Raw genomic sequence first — 19,277 nt, 5'->3', positions numbered from 1 at the left:
GACATGGAAAGTCCTCCATGTGTTCCACCTCCCTCACAGCCCATAAGGTGTCTTGCTGCTCTCCCAGGCCTGCTGTGCTGAAGTCTCATTGTAAAATTTTTGTGTACATTTTTTCTTTAATGGAGCACCTTCTACCATCAAAGATGGATGTCAAAAGGATGTGAAGTGCACTTTTTTTACTTCATACACAGCATTTTGTGAAATATCCCACCATAAGGTTTTTTTTCACCATGAATAATTCCATGTTGCAATATCTTTTTTCCTCTAAACTATTTTTTTTTGACCAATGCTATTCAGTGTCCGCAAACTACAAGCAGACTATCACACAGGCAAAACCAGCCCAGAGGTACGGCAAGATCTCCACCAGCCTAATCCTGGGGGGAAACTACAGATCTCTCTGCACTTACCAAAAAACAAGGCAAACAAGGCTGGCAAGGCAACCTAAGGTTCTTGGTCTCATCTTATGTGACACCACTTTGTTGCACCGAATCCCACTCCTCTCCTCCCCAGCCTTCCTCTGCATCACAGCCTCTAACACTGCCTGGCCCACCCCAAAAGTGACGGTGGCTATGCAAGTCTGCCACATGTTCCCCCAAGGACATGTACCACAAGGAATCAAGATTCCAAGGTTTCTCACCATGCTTGTGTGGCTGCACATCAGCCTCAGGGGGACCATCACTTCCAGAGGAGTCAGACAGCATCAGATGGAGGGAGGTTATTTATTTCTCTTGAGGCTCTAAGGCAAAGGGAGCAGTCTGTCATATGCAAAGGATCTGTTGCACCACAGGCTGAGTTGGAAAGGTAATGTAGGGATTTCTCCTTAGGGGTAAGTTCTTGGGCAGACACTTTAATAACACTCTTCATTAGGAAATAATTGCCAGGCGCTATGCAACTCCCTCCTCTCCATGGGAGGGAGTGCTACAGAGTCAGAAGTGTGAAAGGTCCCTACCTACACAGGAGTGAAATGCTGCCACCCAGCCTGTAACAGCACAGTTTTATCATGGCCAGTCCTACAGCCTTTGGCAGTGCAGGTACAGGGCAGCAAGGCAACAGCCAAGCAGAGTTTATCGCAAATATGCTTATCCACACGGATGAGTGTTGCTTCATGGGAACAATGTGAAACAGCACCGAATCCTGCTCTGTCCCATATGCTGGCACCCCTCAGCTGCCACCTCCTCTGTGAGAGGAGTACAGGGCACTCTTCTCCCCCCATGTGGCCAGAGGTACCCAGGGCCTCTGTGGCTGCTGTGGAAACACCACACCTTGCTCCCACTGCTGTGAGCAGACAGTAAAATCAAAGAGCAGGTGTTTCATCTCAGGGCAGGAGACAGAGATATTACCTGGCCACACATTTTGGTAGTAAAATGAACTTACAGTCTCCATCACTTTTCAAAATCACATACTTGGTACCTTTGGGCATGCCAAGTGGCACAGGCAGCTTTGGAGCCTGCAGCTGTCCCAGCTCCAGTGCAGATCATGGGTGAATCACCGACTCTGTGGTGGAGTGGAAACCAGGACGCTCAACTCTGCCAATGAAATGCCCACATGAACAGGCCTTGAGCATGCAAAATCCTTGGTGGGAAAGAAGGGGTAGGGTCCATTAAAGGACAAGGGGTAATAGTTTTAAACTAAAAGAGGGTCAATTTAGATTAGGTACAAAAAGAATTTTTTTGACAATGAGGGTGGTAAAACAGTGGCACAGGTTGCCAAGAGAGGTGGTGGAAGTCTTATCCCTGGAAACATTCAAGGTCAGTTTGGACAGGGCTATGAGCAATCTGGTCTACGTGAAGGTGTCCCTGCTCACTGCAGAGGAGTTGGAAGAGATGGCCTTTAAATGGCCTTCTTGCCCAAACCATTCTGTGATTCCATGAGGCAGAAGCAGTGCTATCACTGAGTACAGTGCCAGGGGGTGGAGTGTGGCGTGTGATGAGCATCCACAGCCTTTTGCATCCTGCCACAAAATTCTTCAGAAACTTGGTCTTCGTTTAACTAGAAGACCCCTAGATCTTCTGATTGGGATAGAGATGCTTGGGACTGAGGCAACTGAAGCATCTTGCAAAAGATCTGTTCCAGTAGCCTCCAGCAGCTGGGAATTTCTCCTTTTTTTCCTGGAGCAGTATTAATTCAATGACCTAGCGATCACATTGGAAACAAACCACATCAACATATAGAGTTACAGGTGAAACTCATTCACTGGGAAGACCTTCAAAAGGCACTATCACTGTCTTCAGATCCAGTCAAGCCCACTGCTGTGGGGAACACACAGTGAAAATGCCCTGTGCAATGAACTTGTAGGGTTAGAGCTGTTAATAATGTATGGGCATATACCATCCATTATGTATTAAGCTCAGGAGAGCTGAAGTCAAACATAGATCAAACAATCCATGGGATTGGATTTAAAGTACTTGAAAGGTACCCCTGAACCAAATTCAATGAGAAAAAGCAGCAATTGAGAGGTTCAGACTGACATCCCCTCAGACACTACACCTGCTCCAAAGCAGGAGTCTTCAGCACATGCCAGTGGTGGCAGCAGCCTCAAGCTGATCTCTGCAACAGTCCTCTCTTTTGGGAGGGAAGGAAGGGATTAACACTCTCCCTGATAATCCTTGGGAAAAATTCATTATGCCAGGTCCCCGAAGGACACCTGTGCAAGCCAGGGGTCTGCAGTATGTTTCAGAGATGGTGTGTGGGTAAGCTCTCCTTTTGGGAGACCAAGAGAAACCCCACACTGGGAATGCACCCTTGGGTGCTCTCTGCAGAAGCTACAGCTGAGGCAGATGGAGCAGGTTTTACTCTGGATGTCACTCAGATAAAACTATTCTTGGCCCACTGAAAAACTGCAAGCTGCAGAATGCAATACAATACTTTGTGGTTCTAAAGGACCTTCCAAATGAGGGTCTCACATTAATTAATTAAGCCTCAGAGCACCTAGAAGGAAAATCTATCCTATTTTACCAGCAAGTGGAATGAGTATGCAAAGGTCACACAGAATAGAGGAGCAAAGGAAAGAGAGATCCTGGTATCCTGACTCCTGACTCTTTGCTGCATCTATTAGCTCATGAGTCCCCTCCAAGTGACACACATGGAGGACAAAAGGTGACCCACAGCTGTGTCCCAAGGGCCACTGGCTGGGAGATTTAATAAGATGCAGGAGAATGACTAACGGGGTTACACAGATTGTCGCAGGTCAGTAAAGAATATGGCATTAAGAAAATTGATCCTTTGAAAGCCTCCAGCCACATGCTTATGTCAGAACCAGACGTGACTTGTGTCTGTGCTTCATACGACACCACCAAGTACCCACCAAAGGGCTTTCCTTCATGTATAAATAATGAAATGCAATGCAATGCCAACAGGTGCTTTTTTCACAGGGAGAAGGGAGAAGAAGGGAAAGTGTTTGGGTAGGCTGAGGCAGAGCCCAGGTTCTCCCTGCCTCTCCCACCCCTCCCTGTCCTCATGGCTCATGAGCAAGAGGTCACTGACGGCTGGACGTGCCCACCTGTCTGCAATGCCAAGGAGACAAGCACATGGGCACTGGAAGAGGGAGTAAGCTGTGTATGACTGGGGTGTGTTTGCAGCGCAGCAGCTACCGTGTCTGGGCAATAGACGGGACGCTGCCATGGGGAAGAAAAAGAAAAGCACTCTACAGGTCATCCTGGAAGATGGTTGGTATCACTGTGAGATCATTTCAGTTTGCATGCTGCCAAATACTTGACTAAACCGCCTGGGGCTTCCCGAGCACGCCATTTTGTATCTCTCAAAGACCATACAATTTCAGGTTGCTTGGGCAGGGGACTTTTGTCAGTCTGCCAGACTAAAGTAAATATTAAGAGCATTGCTGTAGGGAAGGAATATAATGTATAATCAATGAGGGATATTCTGCCAAGCTCAGCTGGAACTTAAGGGTCAGCTGTGTCAAGCATCACGTGTGTAAATTCCAGCAACAAATGCAATTACTCTTCATTCTTTGTTTTGCAGCCGGAATAGAGTTTGATGGAGAAGTGGAAACTGACACAGAGAGTGAAGGTAATGTAGAGATTAACAAATGTGGTCCTGTTTGAAATACAAGAGGTGATACCTTTTCTTTTTCTCTCTGACTTATGACTTGCTCTACAACACAAACTCTTTCATGAGCTACTTGCAAGCAAGCAGATTTTTCCCTTGAGGTTTGACTTATAACAGTGATACGTAAAGTGCCATTCTTAAGCAGTCTGTCCTGTTTTATCCATGTTCCCGGAGTTGGAGGCTGTCAGAGCCCACATCCCCTGGGAGTCAGCCCCTAGTAAATCAGGCACTGCAGTAAAGCACCACCCTGTGCAGGGCTGGGGCTGCTTTGCACTATCCTGAGGTCCTGCTTGCCCTCCCTGTAATGCTTGCTCAGACCATAACACACTGGGATCTTCATCAGTCATGGCCACAAGAAGATAATGATGAAAATGGATTGAAGGGAGATTTATGGCTGTGAGGGAAATCAGGAAAAGCCCATGACAGGACTAAAAACACCTTTAACTCTGCAGGTATAGTATATCTGAAGTGAGAGAGCTAAGAGGTAAGACCATAACAGCAGTGGATAGGTGATGCAAATGTAGCTGTTACTGCAAAAACAGTTCACAACTGTGTCAGTATTAGTCAGAGAATATGAGAAAGTAAACAGCAAACTACTGGAAGTTTTTGGTTTTGTTTTTTTTTTAAATCATATCCATCTTTTCCATATAGGCAAAAGAGGCAGTAAGATAAAGGTTACAAATTAATGCTTCATAATTAGCCTAATACTTGAGAGGTTGCAAATAAAAAAACCCCTAAAACATTGGCTGTCCAAAATGAACATTTTACCAAAGAGAGCAGGTGGTCCTTTGATCTAGATGATTGTTCAAAATTCAGTTTAGATGGACCATTACATAGTAACTGAAACCTGCATAATGCCTCCTGAGAAATTAATTGGAAGCTCCTTCTCATTCCCAGTGTCAAATGTGACAACCACTTCCTACTAATTTTTTACCACTAAAAACCAGAAACTATTTGCTTATAATTAATTTCTAGCTTTTCACCAAACCAAAAATGCAAATACTCAAATTCTTTTTATTATTTGCTTCTATTTTTCTCACCTTTTAGGCTCCTCATTTTACACTCTGGATCCCATTCCATCACAATTTCCTTCTTCTATTACAATATCTCCAACTCTTTACTTTCATCAGACAGAAATTTTGGAAAATGAGAAGCCAGAATACTCTGGAAAACTTACTATTAATTTTAATAGGCTTGGTAGTGTAAGAGATAGAGACACCTAGGGGCTTTTGAAAAATTTTTCCCACTTTCCATAAAATTCTGCAATTAAATCATGCTCTACTTCAATCCTTTAAGCTGGAAGCAGTTCTGACTTCTGGAAAGAGGAGGTTTTTAGCTTGCAATGCCAGTAAGAATGAAATGTGCCTCAGAGACTGTCTGGTCTTTTTCTTCTCTGAATAGAGACCATCCAATATAAAAGGAAACTGAGAGAGAGAAAGAAAACCAGATACTGCCTGTGCTGTGCCTTTTCTCTCTATAAATAGAAGAACTCCATTCCCAGCCTTGAAAAGTAAACATCTTTCAAGGACATCACATCAACAAGCAAACTACACATTGTGTAACAGACTGCAATTTCTGTTTCCTTTGTTCTGGTGTGTTTACAGGTCAGGGAGATATCTGTCTGTGCTGCCTGATGGATGGGCTTTTGCATTTGTAACTAATTTCCAATCTTCTTATGGTCACATATAAGTCACTGATGTGCTAAATTGTGGTGTCCTAAATGGGAGTTGCACAACCAGAGTTCCACCTGGTTCTTGGACAGGGCATAACACAAAGCCCATTGAGATCAACAGGCACCTGCTCTTTGAATTTGCCAGGGTTTGCATCAGGTGTCCTGCCTGCCCATGCTCTTCTGATGAATCTTTATTCTGCCAGCATGGATTTCCCAATGTAATTGTTTTTTATCACTTGCAGAAGATGAAGCAAAGGACAAGAAAACTAACAAACAATGCCTTAGGGAAACTGGCAGAGCAAGCACACTTCAAAGCAAAAAGCAAGAGAAAGACAAAGAAGAAAAAGAAGACAAAGAAGAAGATGAGAGCAAAGAGGAAGACAATGGCAGCCAACAAAACAGAGCTTCTAGGAGAAAAAATTACCAAAGGAAAAACAGAAATGGAAAAAAGGCAAGAGAGGAAGGAAGCCAGAAGCAAGACAGAGGCAAAATGGCTCCTAACAAAGATCAAAAGGAATCAGAAAACAAAGAAAAGAAAACAACCAAGAGAGGGAAGGAGGGGGAGAATAAACACATGAAAGGCAGGAAAAGCAGGTAATTAAACAATCCCTGACTATGGTGCCTTGTTCAGACTGGCAGCGATATTGACATGCCAGTGGCATATGGATCAGAATGGCAAAACCAATAGACTGCAAAAAAGTTCCTGCTCTCCTTAAAGAGACACAGTGGAAAACATTTTAAAATGCCACAAAACCAAACTGTTTCCAAGTTATTATAATTTCTCAACCAGGATCAGGTCTATGCATGTTGTGGAGTCTTAGTACCTACAGCCAGGGGTAGAAAAGCACCCCTAAAGAAGGTACCTGGAGAAATTTGGGCATGGAGACCTTTTTTTGGTTGGTCTATGGAAATGTTCCAGATAAAATGTATCCCTTGTGTTTTCAAGTCTCTTCCAAATCTTGCTTGTCCCAACCTTTGACTTCTATCCATATCTCTCCCATTTTGTTATGAAGGCATGAAAACCATTTTTCTGGAGCCAGCTGTAGCCCTGGAAGCTGTAGGCAATGTTCTTTAGCTGATATGTGGCCCAAAGCACAACACTGAGTAAATTGTAGTGGGGCACAAATGGCTCCTCATTATCCTGGCTGGAAACAGCCCTGCTCAGAGTGCGATGGGCACTGGCATCACACTGAGCCAGGGGAGGTTGAGGCACTGTGCCCACATTGGCATGGAATCCCCAAGGCCAGAGCTGCAGTCTGACTACCCCAAGCAAGGCCTTCCCTCTGACCCCTGTGAGGTTTTCTGTGTCCTTTATTTTGTGTCTTCCAGTACTTCTTCTGCTTCCTCTAACTCGTCTGATGAGGAGTCACTGTCAGAGGAAGAGCTCGCAATGCTGAAGGAGCAGGTGGAGCAAAAGAAAAAACTGATTTCCACCATGAGGAACAAGCCCTGGAGGATGGTGAAGAAGCTCTCGGTGCTCAGGTACCCATTAAAATGGGAACCCCTCTTCATTGGGTCTCTGCTGACTGTTATGAGATGCACTTTGTCTTTCCTTGAAATTACATATTTGCTGCTGCTGTGACACCATAGTATCAGAAAAAGTGTCTGGCAGAACCTGGCCAGACTGTCTGGGTAAAAATGATCAGAGTTAAAATGTGCAATCTGATTTTCAGCCTCTGTAACCAAAGAACAGACAAAGTGCAAATCTGTTCAACTGATACCCATGGCCAGGACATTCTACCCTCGTGTTTAAAACCAAATGACTCACTACAGTCAGGCTACTTGTTAAAGCAAACTCCGTACCCTGGCTTGCTTATTCATGTCTTTTGTCAGACAGAAATCAGAGCAGCACAGTGCCCTGTTAGTGCACAGTCCTGAGACAGGGCTTCTTGGAAAAAATGCTGTATTCTTTTCAGAGGTTTATGGAGCAAAGAGAAATCTGCCACACAGACCCTGATGAAGGTGGGAACAACTCAGGCAGCAGCAGAGACCCCTCAGTGCTGGGCAATGGGGAACCGTGGGGCAGAGCAGACCAGAGAAATCAAAACCCACGGGTTGATAGGGAATGGCTCATAACAAACCATTCCCCTGTCAGGGCAATGATTCAGCTCCCAGCTCTACTGCTTAAGGAACTTCTGAAACCCCTTTCTACCAGGAGAGATTTAAAAATAGCATTGCAAAGCACATATACATTTTCTTTTTAACTAAAAACCAAGCTATGTTAAACCATGACACAGCCCCAGAGGGAGTGGTGATGCCCCAGCTCTGTGTTTGCTGAGAGGTTGCTCAGAGCTGCAGGGACTGTGCTATCAAAGCTGACAGTCACCATGTGTCTTTGCTTCTCTCTTTTATGCCCTGAAGGCCAAGACCTGTTCCATCTTCCAATAAAATCAGAAATTGTGAACTCTGACAATTACTTTTGAAAATCTGGGTAAAGATCTATATCAGGGAAACTGTGTTAAAGTAACTTTTCCACCTCACAGCTGTGCTATGAGCCTGAGCTCATAAGAAATAAATTCTTATGGCCCTAAAATTACAAATTTCTGTAAGGAAAAAAAAAAGGGCAAAGCAGAGTTATTTCTGATGCTTTTTTTCCCCTGTGGTGGAGGATACTGACTAAAATTCTACTTAGGATCATGTTTGACAATGTCCTTCCATACTTTCCTCTTATTTCTGAGCTATAGCAGTCATCACTACCCACTAATGAAACAAAACTGTTGCACTGCTTGTCCAGGGGTCTCCAGAAAGGCTCTCAGCACACTGTATATTCATTAGATATTTTTGGTTGCATGGACTCAACCCTTAGAGAAGAAATTATGAGCCCCATTGCACAGATGAGGGGTGTAAAACATAAAGAGAGTGAAAGAATATGTTCAGGACTTAGAAATCTCACTTTAGTTTTGCAAATGAAGTCACAGGTGATTTTTCCAAGGTTATAGGCTGACCTAGCCAACTCTTTATACCAAGTGGAAGTCTATCTTTCCCACAGGCTTAGGATGGCATAAAACCTCCCAGCTCCTGAAATTTAATCTCTTTTCATTGGCAATGCCAATATACAATATAATTGTATTCACAAGCTCAGCATACTCAGCATAACAGCAGCTACCTAGACTATTTTTTCTGTATTTCCCTTAGATATCCTCGTGTAAAACTAGTTTCATTTTGCAGCTTGATTTTACTCCTGACTAGCATACACTCATTCCTCTGGCACTGAGATTATCCCCTTGGGCTGTTTGCACATCTCTGGTGTTTATCCTGGGAGGTGTTCATAAAAGGAAGCTCTGCATCTTCTTGGAGTTTATTTCACTAGGCAATGTCATTTTCTCCTTGACCAATGCATCAGGAGAGAAAAATTATAACAGGCATGCAGGCTGAGAGAGCTCTGCAGCGAGAGAAATGGGCAGGCTTTTAGTTTGCACCCAGGGAGAAGGGTGGAGCAAGATTTGGGGCACTAACAATACTTAAAGCTAATATAAAACATTTCTATATGAATGTGAGTGCTTTGGGGACCTGACAGCTAATCCTGGGTGGGTGTCTGAGCTCTACATGGCACAGCAGCTGATCAGCAGAGAGCAGGTGGGGAGAGAGACCAAGTCCCCACCTTCCTACGAACACGGTTGCTTTTCCCACTGGTGCAGGCAGAGGTGAAAAGCTAAAGACCCCTCTGCTGTTTTAATAACCTCCTTGTTTTTATTCCAATTAGGGAGGCACAAGATTTTGTAGAGAAGTTTGAAGGAGCACTGGGAAAAGGAAAGGGCAAAAAGTTGTATGCATATAAGATGATGATGGCAAAGGTAAGTGCTACAGCAATGTCAGTGAAGGGCTTGGATTCTCAGTTATGTATTCAGAACATTTTTAGGTTTATTGACCTCTATTTGGTGAAAGAGGCACAAGGAAGTCAGAATAAAACTTACTGCCCACCTTCAGAAAAATACTAGCTGGCTTCAAATCTACAACTATTGCAGAAAGAACAGGGGGAAATTCACACCTACCTGAACCTGATTGTGACCTTTTCCTGAAGCAAGGGAGGGTTTACAGGAGCAGGGAAAGCCATGGCTTTCTGGCTGCAATCTCCAAAACCTTGATATGTAAGAAAAGATATCCCTAAAGGGGAAAGAGGCCCTGCCAAACTCTTGCCCTGCCCCTCATCCTGTAAAATTTCATCTTCTCCAGTGATGAGGAGATAACAGGGAGAATGATGGCTGTGCTTTGAAGTTGGTAGCCAAGTTGCATGTTGTCATGGAGATTATATTGAGAAGTGCAACACAGAGCCAGACCTGAGATTATGAAATCAATGGGAGCTTAGCTGCTGGCCTTGTGAGGAAAGATTCAAGCTCAGTGTTTTATCAAACTAAATGTTGTTTTAAGTAGAGTTTGTTCTGAACCAATTATTTCAATCCAGAGGCAGGTCTGAATTTCCCACCCCTATAGAATCTGATCAAGCCGTAGCACAACTGCAGGTTTCCAAAAGCTTGGAAAGGTTAAAACTCTTAAAACTCAAATCATAAATGTGAACACTTGGGAATGGGAGGGGGGGATTTTTGGTTGAAGGGAGTTTCTGAAATAGTCCAAAAGATAAGACCCAGACCACAGCTCCTACTTTGGAATTTACACTCACACCTAATCATGCTATTAAACTCTGATGTTAAAAAGCCCTGCTTAAGAGCAGACCCCCTCTTCACACCTCTCTGCTCACTGCAATGTTGTCTTCTTTCAGAAATGGGTGAAATTTAAGAGAGACTTTGAAAATTTTAAAACTCAGTGCATACCCTGGGAGATGAAGATAAAGGAAGTGGAGAGTAAGTTGAAGTTGCTGTGTGGTGGCAGTGGGACATTTTCTAAGATTGCCTTGTCTTCATACAAGCAATGTTCCAGCTTCCTGGTCCACAGTCTCCACTTGCCCTGGGCATCAGTGCCAGACAAGGAGCACACACCCCTGGCAGCTCCAGGTGTTGCTCTCTCCAGCAGCTGTGGGGACTCCTGGGAGGCTCATGGGGAATCTCTCATGGGGAGACCTGAGGGCAAAGGGTTGCTGAGGACAGTTTAACCCTCCTAAACTCCTAACCACAAAATGTCTTCTGCTTTAAGGTCACTTTGGCTCCTCTGTTGCTTCCTACTTCATATTTCTGCGATGGATGTATGGAGTAAATCTTGTCCTTTTTGGGTTAATATTTGGACTGGTAATAATTCCAGAGGTAAGTGCTTAATTCTTCTTTCAGTAATATCTTGCCCTTTGCTTGACACAAACACGGCATTGACAGGACAAATGCCTTATAACAGGCATCACTTTAGATAAATGAAATGCCTGAGGACAATTATTTACAAAGAGTTACTGACACAGGAGCAGAAGTCGGATTGATATCAGGAGACATAAAATGCTATCAGAGATCCTGCTCATCCAGCAGCTGAAACAGGGGCTCAACAATCAATCTAATTCAAGGCTAGTTTTACATTTTGAATAAAGTGAAGAACATGACATTCCAATCCTAGGCACAAGATCTGGTCTGCACGAGCCACAGGAAATGGATTGTGCTCTGAAAATAATTAAGTGCCATCAGTTTTGGGCACTCTGGGGGGCATGGCCATGGGGCAGCAGCCATGGCACAGCCCCTCAGGGAACAGACAACTTGCCAGCACTCTGCCAACTAACACTTGCTTGGGAAATAACCCTTTTTTGTAGTTCCAATTCATAAGATTCACAAGCAATAATTTTATTTTTAGTTTTTCTATTTCTCACTCTTCTTGGAGAATGAAAAGGATCTCATAGCCAAATTTATATGATCGTTTATTGAAGAATTTTTTAATGTAGCCATTACAGCTCTGGCTAAATTACTCAGTGCAGTATTTAAAGGCTGTGCAATCCACAGACAGTGGCATCTGTTCTGTTCAATGCAGAATTTTATGGAGCAAATATGCACTGCAGAATGTCTCCTGAGGACCGTGCTTTTGTTCTCCTTAATGTGCTGGCTCACACTATGGAAAGGGAAAGCTCAGTTTCCCCCCAGGACGAGGAGACATAACCATTAGCACTGAACAATACAAATGTGTTTGGTTAGGAACTACACATATGGCAGGAGCTCTCCTCTCTGAAGTGTGCACACTGTTACTCACTGCCTACTGAGCTGTTACGATACGGGAGAGTAGCTGGGCAATAAACATTTAATCATAAATTATTTTGAGTGTAATTAGATAGCCCTAAAAAATAAGTGATAGATGATATGCCTTTCTAGGCTATGAATGCTAATGAGATATTTTGGTATTGGCACCAGTCAGCTTGTAAATATAATAATTCTCCATAGCCCTTGGCATTCTCTGTCTGGACTTCTACTGCTGCTCCAGCTGCAAGACCTGCTTTGCATGGTGCCATCAGGACAGGCTGGGCCATGAAAACTATTCTTTGTATCTTTTTGTCATACTTTTATTTTCCCCCAAACCTAATTGCCCTTTACCTCACCTTGAGAACATCTTTCAATTCAGGACTGAAAAATACAAATTATATTGCAAGCTTGACCCAGTGCTCTTGACTTCTCTCAGAGGAGTAGCTCTGCATAAATAGATGGAGCTAATCCCTTTACTGCATTAGACCCATGAAGTTCAAGCAAAGAACTCCTTGCCAAACTAAGGACATTTCAACTGCAGATGTTCATTGAGGATATAGTTTCTTCAAAAAATATTTCCTGTGCAATGGATATGTCCAGCGAAAAGGAAGTCCTCCAGTTATTTGAGTGAAATTAATACTAAGTATAAACAATAATTAATAGATATACTTAGTACTAAATATTAATAAGTATAATTAATAATAAATAATTATAAATTAAATTAATGCTAAGCAGTTTTTAAAAACTGCTGTTCTAGCATTAAGAAATAAAATATATATCAAAATCAACAGGAAAGGAAAGCCAACAAAAGCAAACCAAGACAGACTCATTAAGAAAAAAAAAAAAACGTTAAAAACTCTTTGGTTTTTTTATAGTATACATGCATCATTGTTATGAATGTTCTCCAGGTCCTGATGGGAATGCCATATGGGAGTTTGCCAAGGAAAACTGTACCCCGGGCTGAACAAGCAACAGCCATGGATTTTTCAGTACTTTGGGATTTTGAGGTAAGCATGTAAGTGTTAATCATAAAAGATAATTTGAATACCTCCTAAACCCCTCTGAAGTTAGTGGTGCTACAAGGATGATTTTGTTCCAAGCTAAACCAGTGGAACACCTATTTCTTCCAGAAGAAGTCTGGAAATGGAAAGCCTTTAGTTGCAACAAAATCTTTGTGGATGCTGAGATTTCTGCCCAAAGCAGCATGTCCACGTGCAGACACCTGCATATGGATTTGAACCACTTCCATGTACAAATGTGCTGCCTGGTGTACACTGTGTGTGCAGACACAAAAGACATTTTGCTTCCAACTGGAAAGGCAGCAAGCATCCAGGTGAGAGGCTGGAGCTGCTCCAAACCAGGCAGCCAGACAGAGACTTCAAGCTGCAGACCCCTTTCACAAGCAGGAACCACCATGCCAGACCACTGAAAGTGCTTGGAAAGGGGGTTGCTCCCCATGTGCCTGCCCTCCCTGTTCCCCTGAAATATTTACATGAGCCTGAAGTGCAAACAAATGTTTAGGACTTGCACCCAAAGGAAATATCCAAGTTTCCAGCCATCTTTGGGTGCTTGTCTGCAATACCAATCCACCTCCCACCTCAGTTACTTTGAAAATTTAAGCCAAAGGGATTAAGTGTTTTTAGGTGACAGCCCAAGAAAAGGTATGTGCAAGGGTTAAGGACTTTTGGATGTAACTGGTGCCTTGGGATCTGACTTTCAAAGTAATTAATTCTGGAAATGTTTTTTTAAATTTTATCAGCACTGGCCCACATGCTACAAGCATGGGACGACATGCTACAGTCCTTCTGTAATAAACCCCTTTGCAATTTCTTTAGCTAAAAAAAAAAAAAAAAAGAAAAGAAAAAAAAGAAAAAACCAAAGCAACCAAACAAAAAACAACCAAACAAAAAGAAAAGCTACTTTCTTGTAAACCAGATTATGTAAACTAATCTATTAATAAGGCTTCGAATACTGGTGTCCAGGAACCTGCCAGGGCCAGGCCTTCATTTTTACCTCCCATAATCTGCTGAGGATCCTTTCAACTCTTCCTCTCCCTGCACTTTCCCTCACTGTCAGAATCCAGAATTCAGAGGTGAGTTAGGGAGATTTTTAATAGAAGTGTAAGGAATGAAAAACTCATTTGAGTAGTGCACTGTAAAAATACAAGAGGTAGCATTTGAACTTATTAATCCAGAAAAATAAAAAGCAAAATAAAGCCCCCAAACAAACAAACAAAAAATCTGAAGGAGTGTTGATTAAATGCAGAGGCTGATTTTCTCTGGGAGACCATAAGTAATAGACCCATCAGTAAGGAAACTTGTCTCTGGATGAGGCTGTATGCTTCCAGGAAACGTTTACTCCCATGACCTGCCAGTCTCCTGCCTCTGGCTTGGTACACACATCTACATTGCCCTGCTGTCACTGAGGGGTTGGTGCTCTGAACCCCTCTGCTGTACAGGTCCCCATCCAGCACCCATTCCCTTCCTATCTGACATCAGGGAGCGATCATCCAAGCTCAAGAAGCATCTCCAACCATGGGGCAGCACAGTACACCAACACCCTCTGCAGCCAGGAGATGTCAAATGAAGCCCTGTGCAGAGGTTTGCCCTTTGAAAATGAATAGAGGCTTATTCCAGCATGCTCCACAGGAGAGGTGCAGGGGGGAAATATAAATCAGAGTAGGCATAAATGAAGAGTCAATGCTGTTACCCTGAAAAATACCTTTCAGGAGAGAAGAGCTGGGGAAATGTATGCTTTGGCAGGAAGGAGGTCACATCACAGATTTCTAGAGGAATAGAAAGGAATAAATCTCACTTGGACACCAGACACCATGTCTCACAAATGGAGTTTAAAGAGCATACTGGATGATGTGAGCAGAGAAACTCATTTTTCAATCCCTGGCATCTGATGAATCAGGAAGACAAAGGTTTGGAATTACAGCTTGAGAAGCAAACTTCACTAGCATCTTCCAGGGACATTATATCTTACCAGGCTTTCTTCCACCACTCCTCCCCAGCAGATACTGTGTGTAGCAAGCTCCAAGCAACCATGCAGGGCTGTGCCAGCCACAGGCTTGCTGCACTGGTAGAAACACACACAGAGTGGTCCTGGACTTGTGACACAGCACTTTGTGCAGGGCAAAAATGCAGCTTCTGTGGCACCTGAGGGTACCAAAGCTTTTAATTAGGTTAGGGATAAAAAGTCCCAGGTTTTTGGGGGAGCTTAGTTTGATTGATCAAGGAAAGGTGGTCAAATGTTGGAAGAGGCCCAGAAAGGTCGTGGGAGCTCCTTTTCAAAGCTCAGGTGGACATTGCCCCAAGCCACAACACTTCCTTTTCCAATTGGCTCTGTTTTGAGCAGGGGGCTTGGTTAGACAGCCCCCAGAAGCCCCTTTCCATGTGAACCCTTCAATGTCTCCAGACAAGATCCATTACTTGGATGTAATGGATCCAAGCTGTGTCTTTCCAAAGGCTTGATCAGAGGGGAGCTTGCTCAACTATCATGGCCAGACTGATTAAGTACACTTAACTTAGGAGCTGAAAGACAAGGGGCAAAAAACCAGAGAAGTACAATGTGCAGTGATGCACATCAACTTGGATGAGACATGACAGAAAACCAGGGAGAGATTGCTAATGCGGATTAGGTGATCTGCACGCTTGTTGAATGCCTAACAGATTGCACAGCAAAAAAAAGATTACTTGAGACAACATGGTTGATACTGTGTCTGAGCTCTGCTTTCCACAGGAAAGTAATGCTTTGATTTCACTCTTTAGTTATATTTGCTCTGCAGGTGGCAACCAGTAAAAGGAACTAAATCTGCAAGGCACTGAGCATCAGCTGCCTCCTACCTGAAAGGAAAAGTTTCATATCATGGTAGGAAGGCCCTTTGCTACTGCTTTTATACAAGATCTGAGTGTTTGATTATTGCCTTAGAGAAGCAGGTGGCCTGCAGCCACAAAGAGCAATAAGAATGTTTTTCTGGGAGGCATGAAACAGTGATGAATCAAAACCACATTTTAGTTTTAAGCCACTATCCTCTGATATGGTCTCCCTCATCTTACCTCTCTTAGGAAGATGAACTCTTAAAAATATGGCTCTCAAAGGTGCCAGAGCAGCAAACAGACAAGAATGAGACCCTAAAAACTTTTCCAGGCTGATTTTCCTTGTTTTAAATCTTCAGTTTTCTCTAGAAACCCCTTTCCTGCAGAGAAGAAGCTGCACAGCTGACACAGGATTTCTTTTGCTTTACCTCCAGGGCTACATCAAATACTCAGCGCTCTTTTATGGCTACTACAACAACCAGAGGACAATTGGCTGGTTGAAATACAGGCTGCCAATGGCATATTTCATGGTTGGGATCAGCGTATTTGGCTACAGCCTGATGGTTGTTATAAGATCGTAAGTGCAGCTGACACTGACCCCTCTGCAAAATCCACCCAGATGTGTCTCACACCTGGGTTCCCCCTCCCTGGGCACCCAGACTTGGTCTAGCCTTGGCTGGATGGCTGGGGGAATGTGGGGAAAGGGGGGTATATGCCTGCTGTTTCCATGCACTCGGCCTCCCCATCCACCACCCTGGCTCTGGTGGGCAGAGGGGACCTGGGCACTCCCCTGCCTCATCCGTGTGCTCATGTGCACTATTCTGAACCCTCTCTACTCCAGCCATCTTCTTCCTTCTCCTCCCCTCCAGATCTCTTTAACCCTTCCTCCAACATTACTACAGGGCCACCAAACAGGTAGATTTTGTAAATGAAGGAGGATTTTACTTGCAATAAATTTCAAAGGTTCCTTTTGCATGCTTTCATTGCAAAATAAACATTCCTGAAAGACAACATGGGTCCCACAGACAGTGCAAGGGTTGCAGAAAAGAGCCAAGTGCTACTAGATTGTGTTTGTTGAGTCCCTAAATTAATCAGTGGAGTTTAAAAGTGGCCACAATTTCTGTGTCTCTTGTGCACTGTTCCCAGCCTCAGTGAGGCTCCCACAGCATCCTCAGGGCACTGAGGATACAGCCAAAGCACTTGTCAGTGCTGTAATGGTCTCTGCAAAGTTAAAAATAAAAAAATAAGCCCCTCTATCTCTGCCTGAAGGACATGCCATGAAAAGTTCTTCCTTTCTTTGGAAGAAAGGATAAGCCCATGGATTTGTATAGCTTCCTGAAACAGGCCATATTGCTGTGCAGCAGGAAGAGCTACTTGAGCCTTTGGCTGGAGTGGGACATGGGGATTTGCTGTACATTTGCCATGAAATTGCAGCATCTGTTGTCTTGCCTTCCTTGAGGGACTAGTGCTAGGAACTCTAGGGGGACTTACAGAAGGATTTCAGGGATCAAATAATAGAGAGGAAACAGCAGAAGCCATATCTGCTCCTATGCTGATTAACAAGAATAATCCTTTCTCCCTCCCTGCATGACTTCCTGCAAGCTCTTTGGCTCCAGCATTGTGCAGCAAGTGAAGTCTCACTAAACCTTTGTGCTGCAGTGTATTGGATGGGACATGGAGGTTTTGACTAAATTTAACTAACTAAAGGTAGCCATAGACATATACTGCAGCCTAGGACCCAGAAGCACCATAAACAGACTTTCTTCAGGCACCAGCTAGACAAAGCAATACTCAACCTCCTCAATCACCTGTGCTAGTTTTTCTCTGTACAACTATTTTTAAGAGAAGGCCTGCATGGCCCTGCCAATTGACAGTTCGGTCCTCCTTAGACCTAAAGTCCAGTGGCACATTTTAGTCATTCCCAAGCCACAAGAATGGTTGTCCCACTCCATCTTACCCAAGCTGTTCAAAGCTGAAGGGTGTGTGGTGGCTCTGTGGAGCACTGTCTGACCTTGTCACTGCTCATATCCTCATATAGGATGGCTCGTAATGCCAACGAAAGCACAGCAGATGGGGATGATGACAACTTCATTTTCAGCTGGAAAATGTTCACCAGCTGGGACTACCTCATTGGCAACCCAGAGACAGCAGACAACAAGTTTGCATCCATCACCACCAGCTTCAAGGTAAACCTAAACTGTCCCCTGCCTGTTCCTGGAGACACTGCCAGCACCTACCAATGGCAGAGATTTAAGGGGAAATCTGGATACCTACTCTGCATCTCTCCAAAGGAATAGGGCATGGTGCTGATCCATGGCAGCTCCAGCTTCTGTGACCCACTTCCCCTAACTCCCTTTTTTTGGCCTTTAAAAGAATTTGTATTAATTTAGAATGCAGTTCCCCTGGGATATCTCAGACTCTTTGCCATTTGATATCTTTCAGTCAAACCAGGATGCCTCTATGGAGGTTAGTTTGAATTTAACCAAAACTGCCAAGCTGCATCTAGCCAGAATAGCAGAAGATTGAATTTCATAGGGTGAAAAACCTTGTGGTGTCGCCTCATGCTTAGTAGTGCAAGATATGCTTCCCAATTTCTTAAGCACCCCTCCTGATTTTTTCAGGAGTCTATTGTAGATGAGCAAGAAAGCAACAAGGATGAGAATATCCACCTGAGGAGGTTCCTGCGTGTTTTGGCCAATGTCCTCATCATATGCTGCTTGTGTGGGAGTGGCTACCTCATTTATTTTGTGGTGAAACGCTCCCAGACATTTTCCAAAATGCAAAACGTTGGATGGTATGAAAGAAATGAGGTAAGGAAACTTTGCTTCCAGTTTTCTGCTGGGATAATTTCCTTTGGACATCAGCAAATTAATTGTCACAGGTTGAGGACAGCATCCAGGGCAGGGGGATTCCCTACCAGGGCCCAGGAGTGCCCTTCAGTACCTTTGCACTGGTTGTAGCTGCAATGCACATTGATCTCCCTGCAAGTTCCTAGGGCAAATTAACAACTCCTGCAGAGAAGGGAAAATACTCTTATAATAAATCACTAGAAAAGTCAATGGCTTTTCAGCACTTCCAATACCAATCACCATCTTAAGAATCAAGTTGCATCATAACACTTACAAACTCTGTTGTACTAGAAAGCTCTCTGGGTGTTAGAAATGTTTGTAATCAGACTTAACTCTAAAATCAAATCTTTGTCATTCACCTTGAATAATGCAAATAAAATTCTAGAACCTGCAAAAAAATGTCCACTGTGAAAGTTTCCTTTGTCTGATTTTGGAATGAGAAGTTCAAATCTTTAAGCTCTTCACATACAGCAAAAAATATTTCAACCTATGCAAAGGTTTAATTTCAATGTCTACTACATTAACATGTATTTATATATCAAAGCCAAATTAAATCCAAAGCCATGCATTTTTAAAATTCATTCAGAAAACTTTAGAAAGACAGCACTTGCTTACCAAATGCTTTATCACTATAGATTTTTCCCAAAGAAAAAAATCTTATTAAAAAAACTTCATTGTCTGACCCTTTCCTGGTGATAATGTGAGATCTGAACAAATATAGTGCTGGGTACTGTTACTTATTCTGGAAAGAAAAGCACAAAGAGGAGTCAGA

The 19,277-nt window shown here is 43.4% G+C and overlaps 1 protein-coding gene across 1 annotated transcript in view; it reads left to right on the top strand.

Annotated features, from left to right (window-relative positions):
- The first annotated feature begins 3,619 nt into the window (after positions 1-3,619).
- TMC2 (transmembrane channel like 2) overlaps positions 3,620-19,277 on the top strand; it is a 30,942-nt gene continuing 15,284 nt past the window's right edge. The window contains exons 1-11 of the mRNA XM_054645025.2: positions 3,620-3,665; positions 3,979-4,026; positions 5,980-6,331; positions 7,067-7,219; positions 9,441-9,531; positions 10,455-10,536; positions 10,826-10,932; positions 12,744-12,842; positions 16,091-16,233; positions 17,695-17,842; positions 18,278-18,466. Coding sequence (XP_054501000.2) covers positions 3,620-3,665; positions 3,979-4,026; positions 5,980-6,331; positions 7,067-7,219; positions 9,441-9,531; positions 10,455-10,536; positions 10,826-10,932; positions 12,744-12,842; positions 16,091-16,233; positions 17,695-17,842; positions 18,278-18,466 — 1,458 coding nt within the window. The remainder of the gene's footprint in view (positions 3,666-3,978; positions 4,027-5,979; positions 6,332-7,066; positions 7,220-9,440; positions 9,532-10,454; positions 10,537-10,825; positions 10,933-12,743; positions 12,843-16,090; positions 16,234-17,694; positions 17,843-18,277; positions 18,467-19,277) is intronic.

Source organism: Agelaius phoeniceus, chromosome 1 (assembly GCF_051311805.1).
Source record: "Agelaius phoeniceus isolate bAgePho1 chromosome 1, bAgePho1.hap1, whole genome shotgun sequence".
In the NCBI taxonomy this organism is placed as follows: domain Eukaryota; kingdom Metazoa; phylum Chordata; class Aves; order Passeriformes; family Icteridae; genus Agelaius; species Agelaius phoeniceus.
Note: the sequence above shows the minus strand (reverse complement) of the source record. Positions and strands in the feature narration are given on the sequence as shown.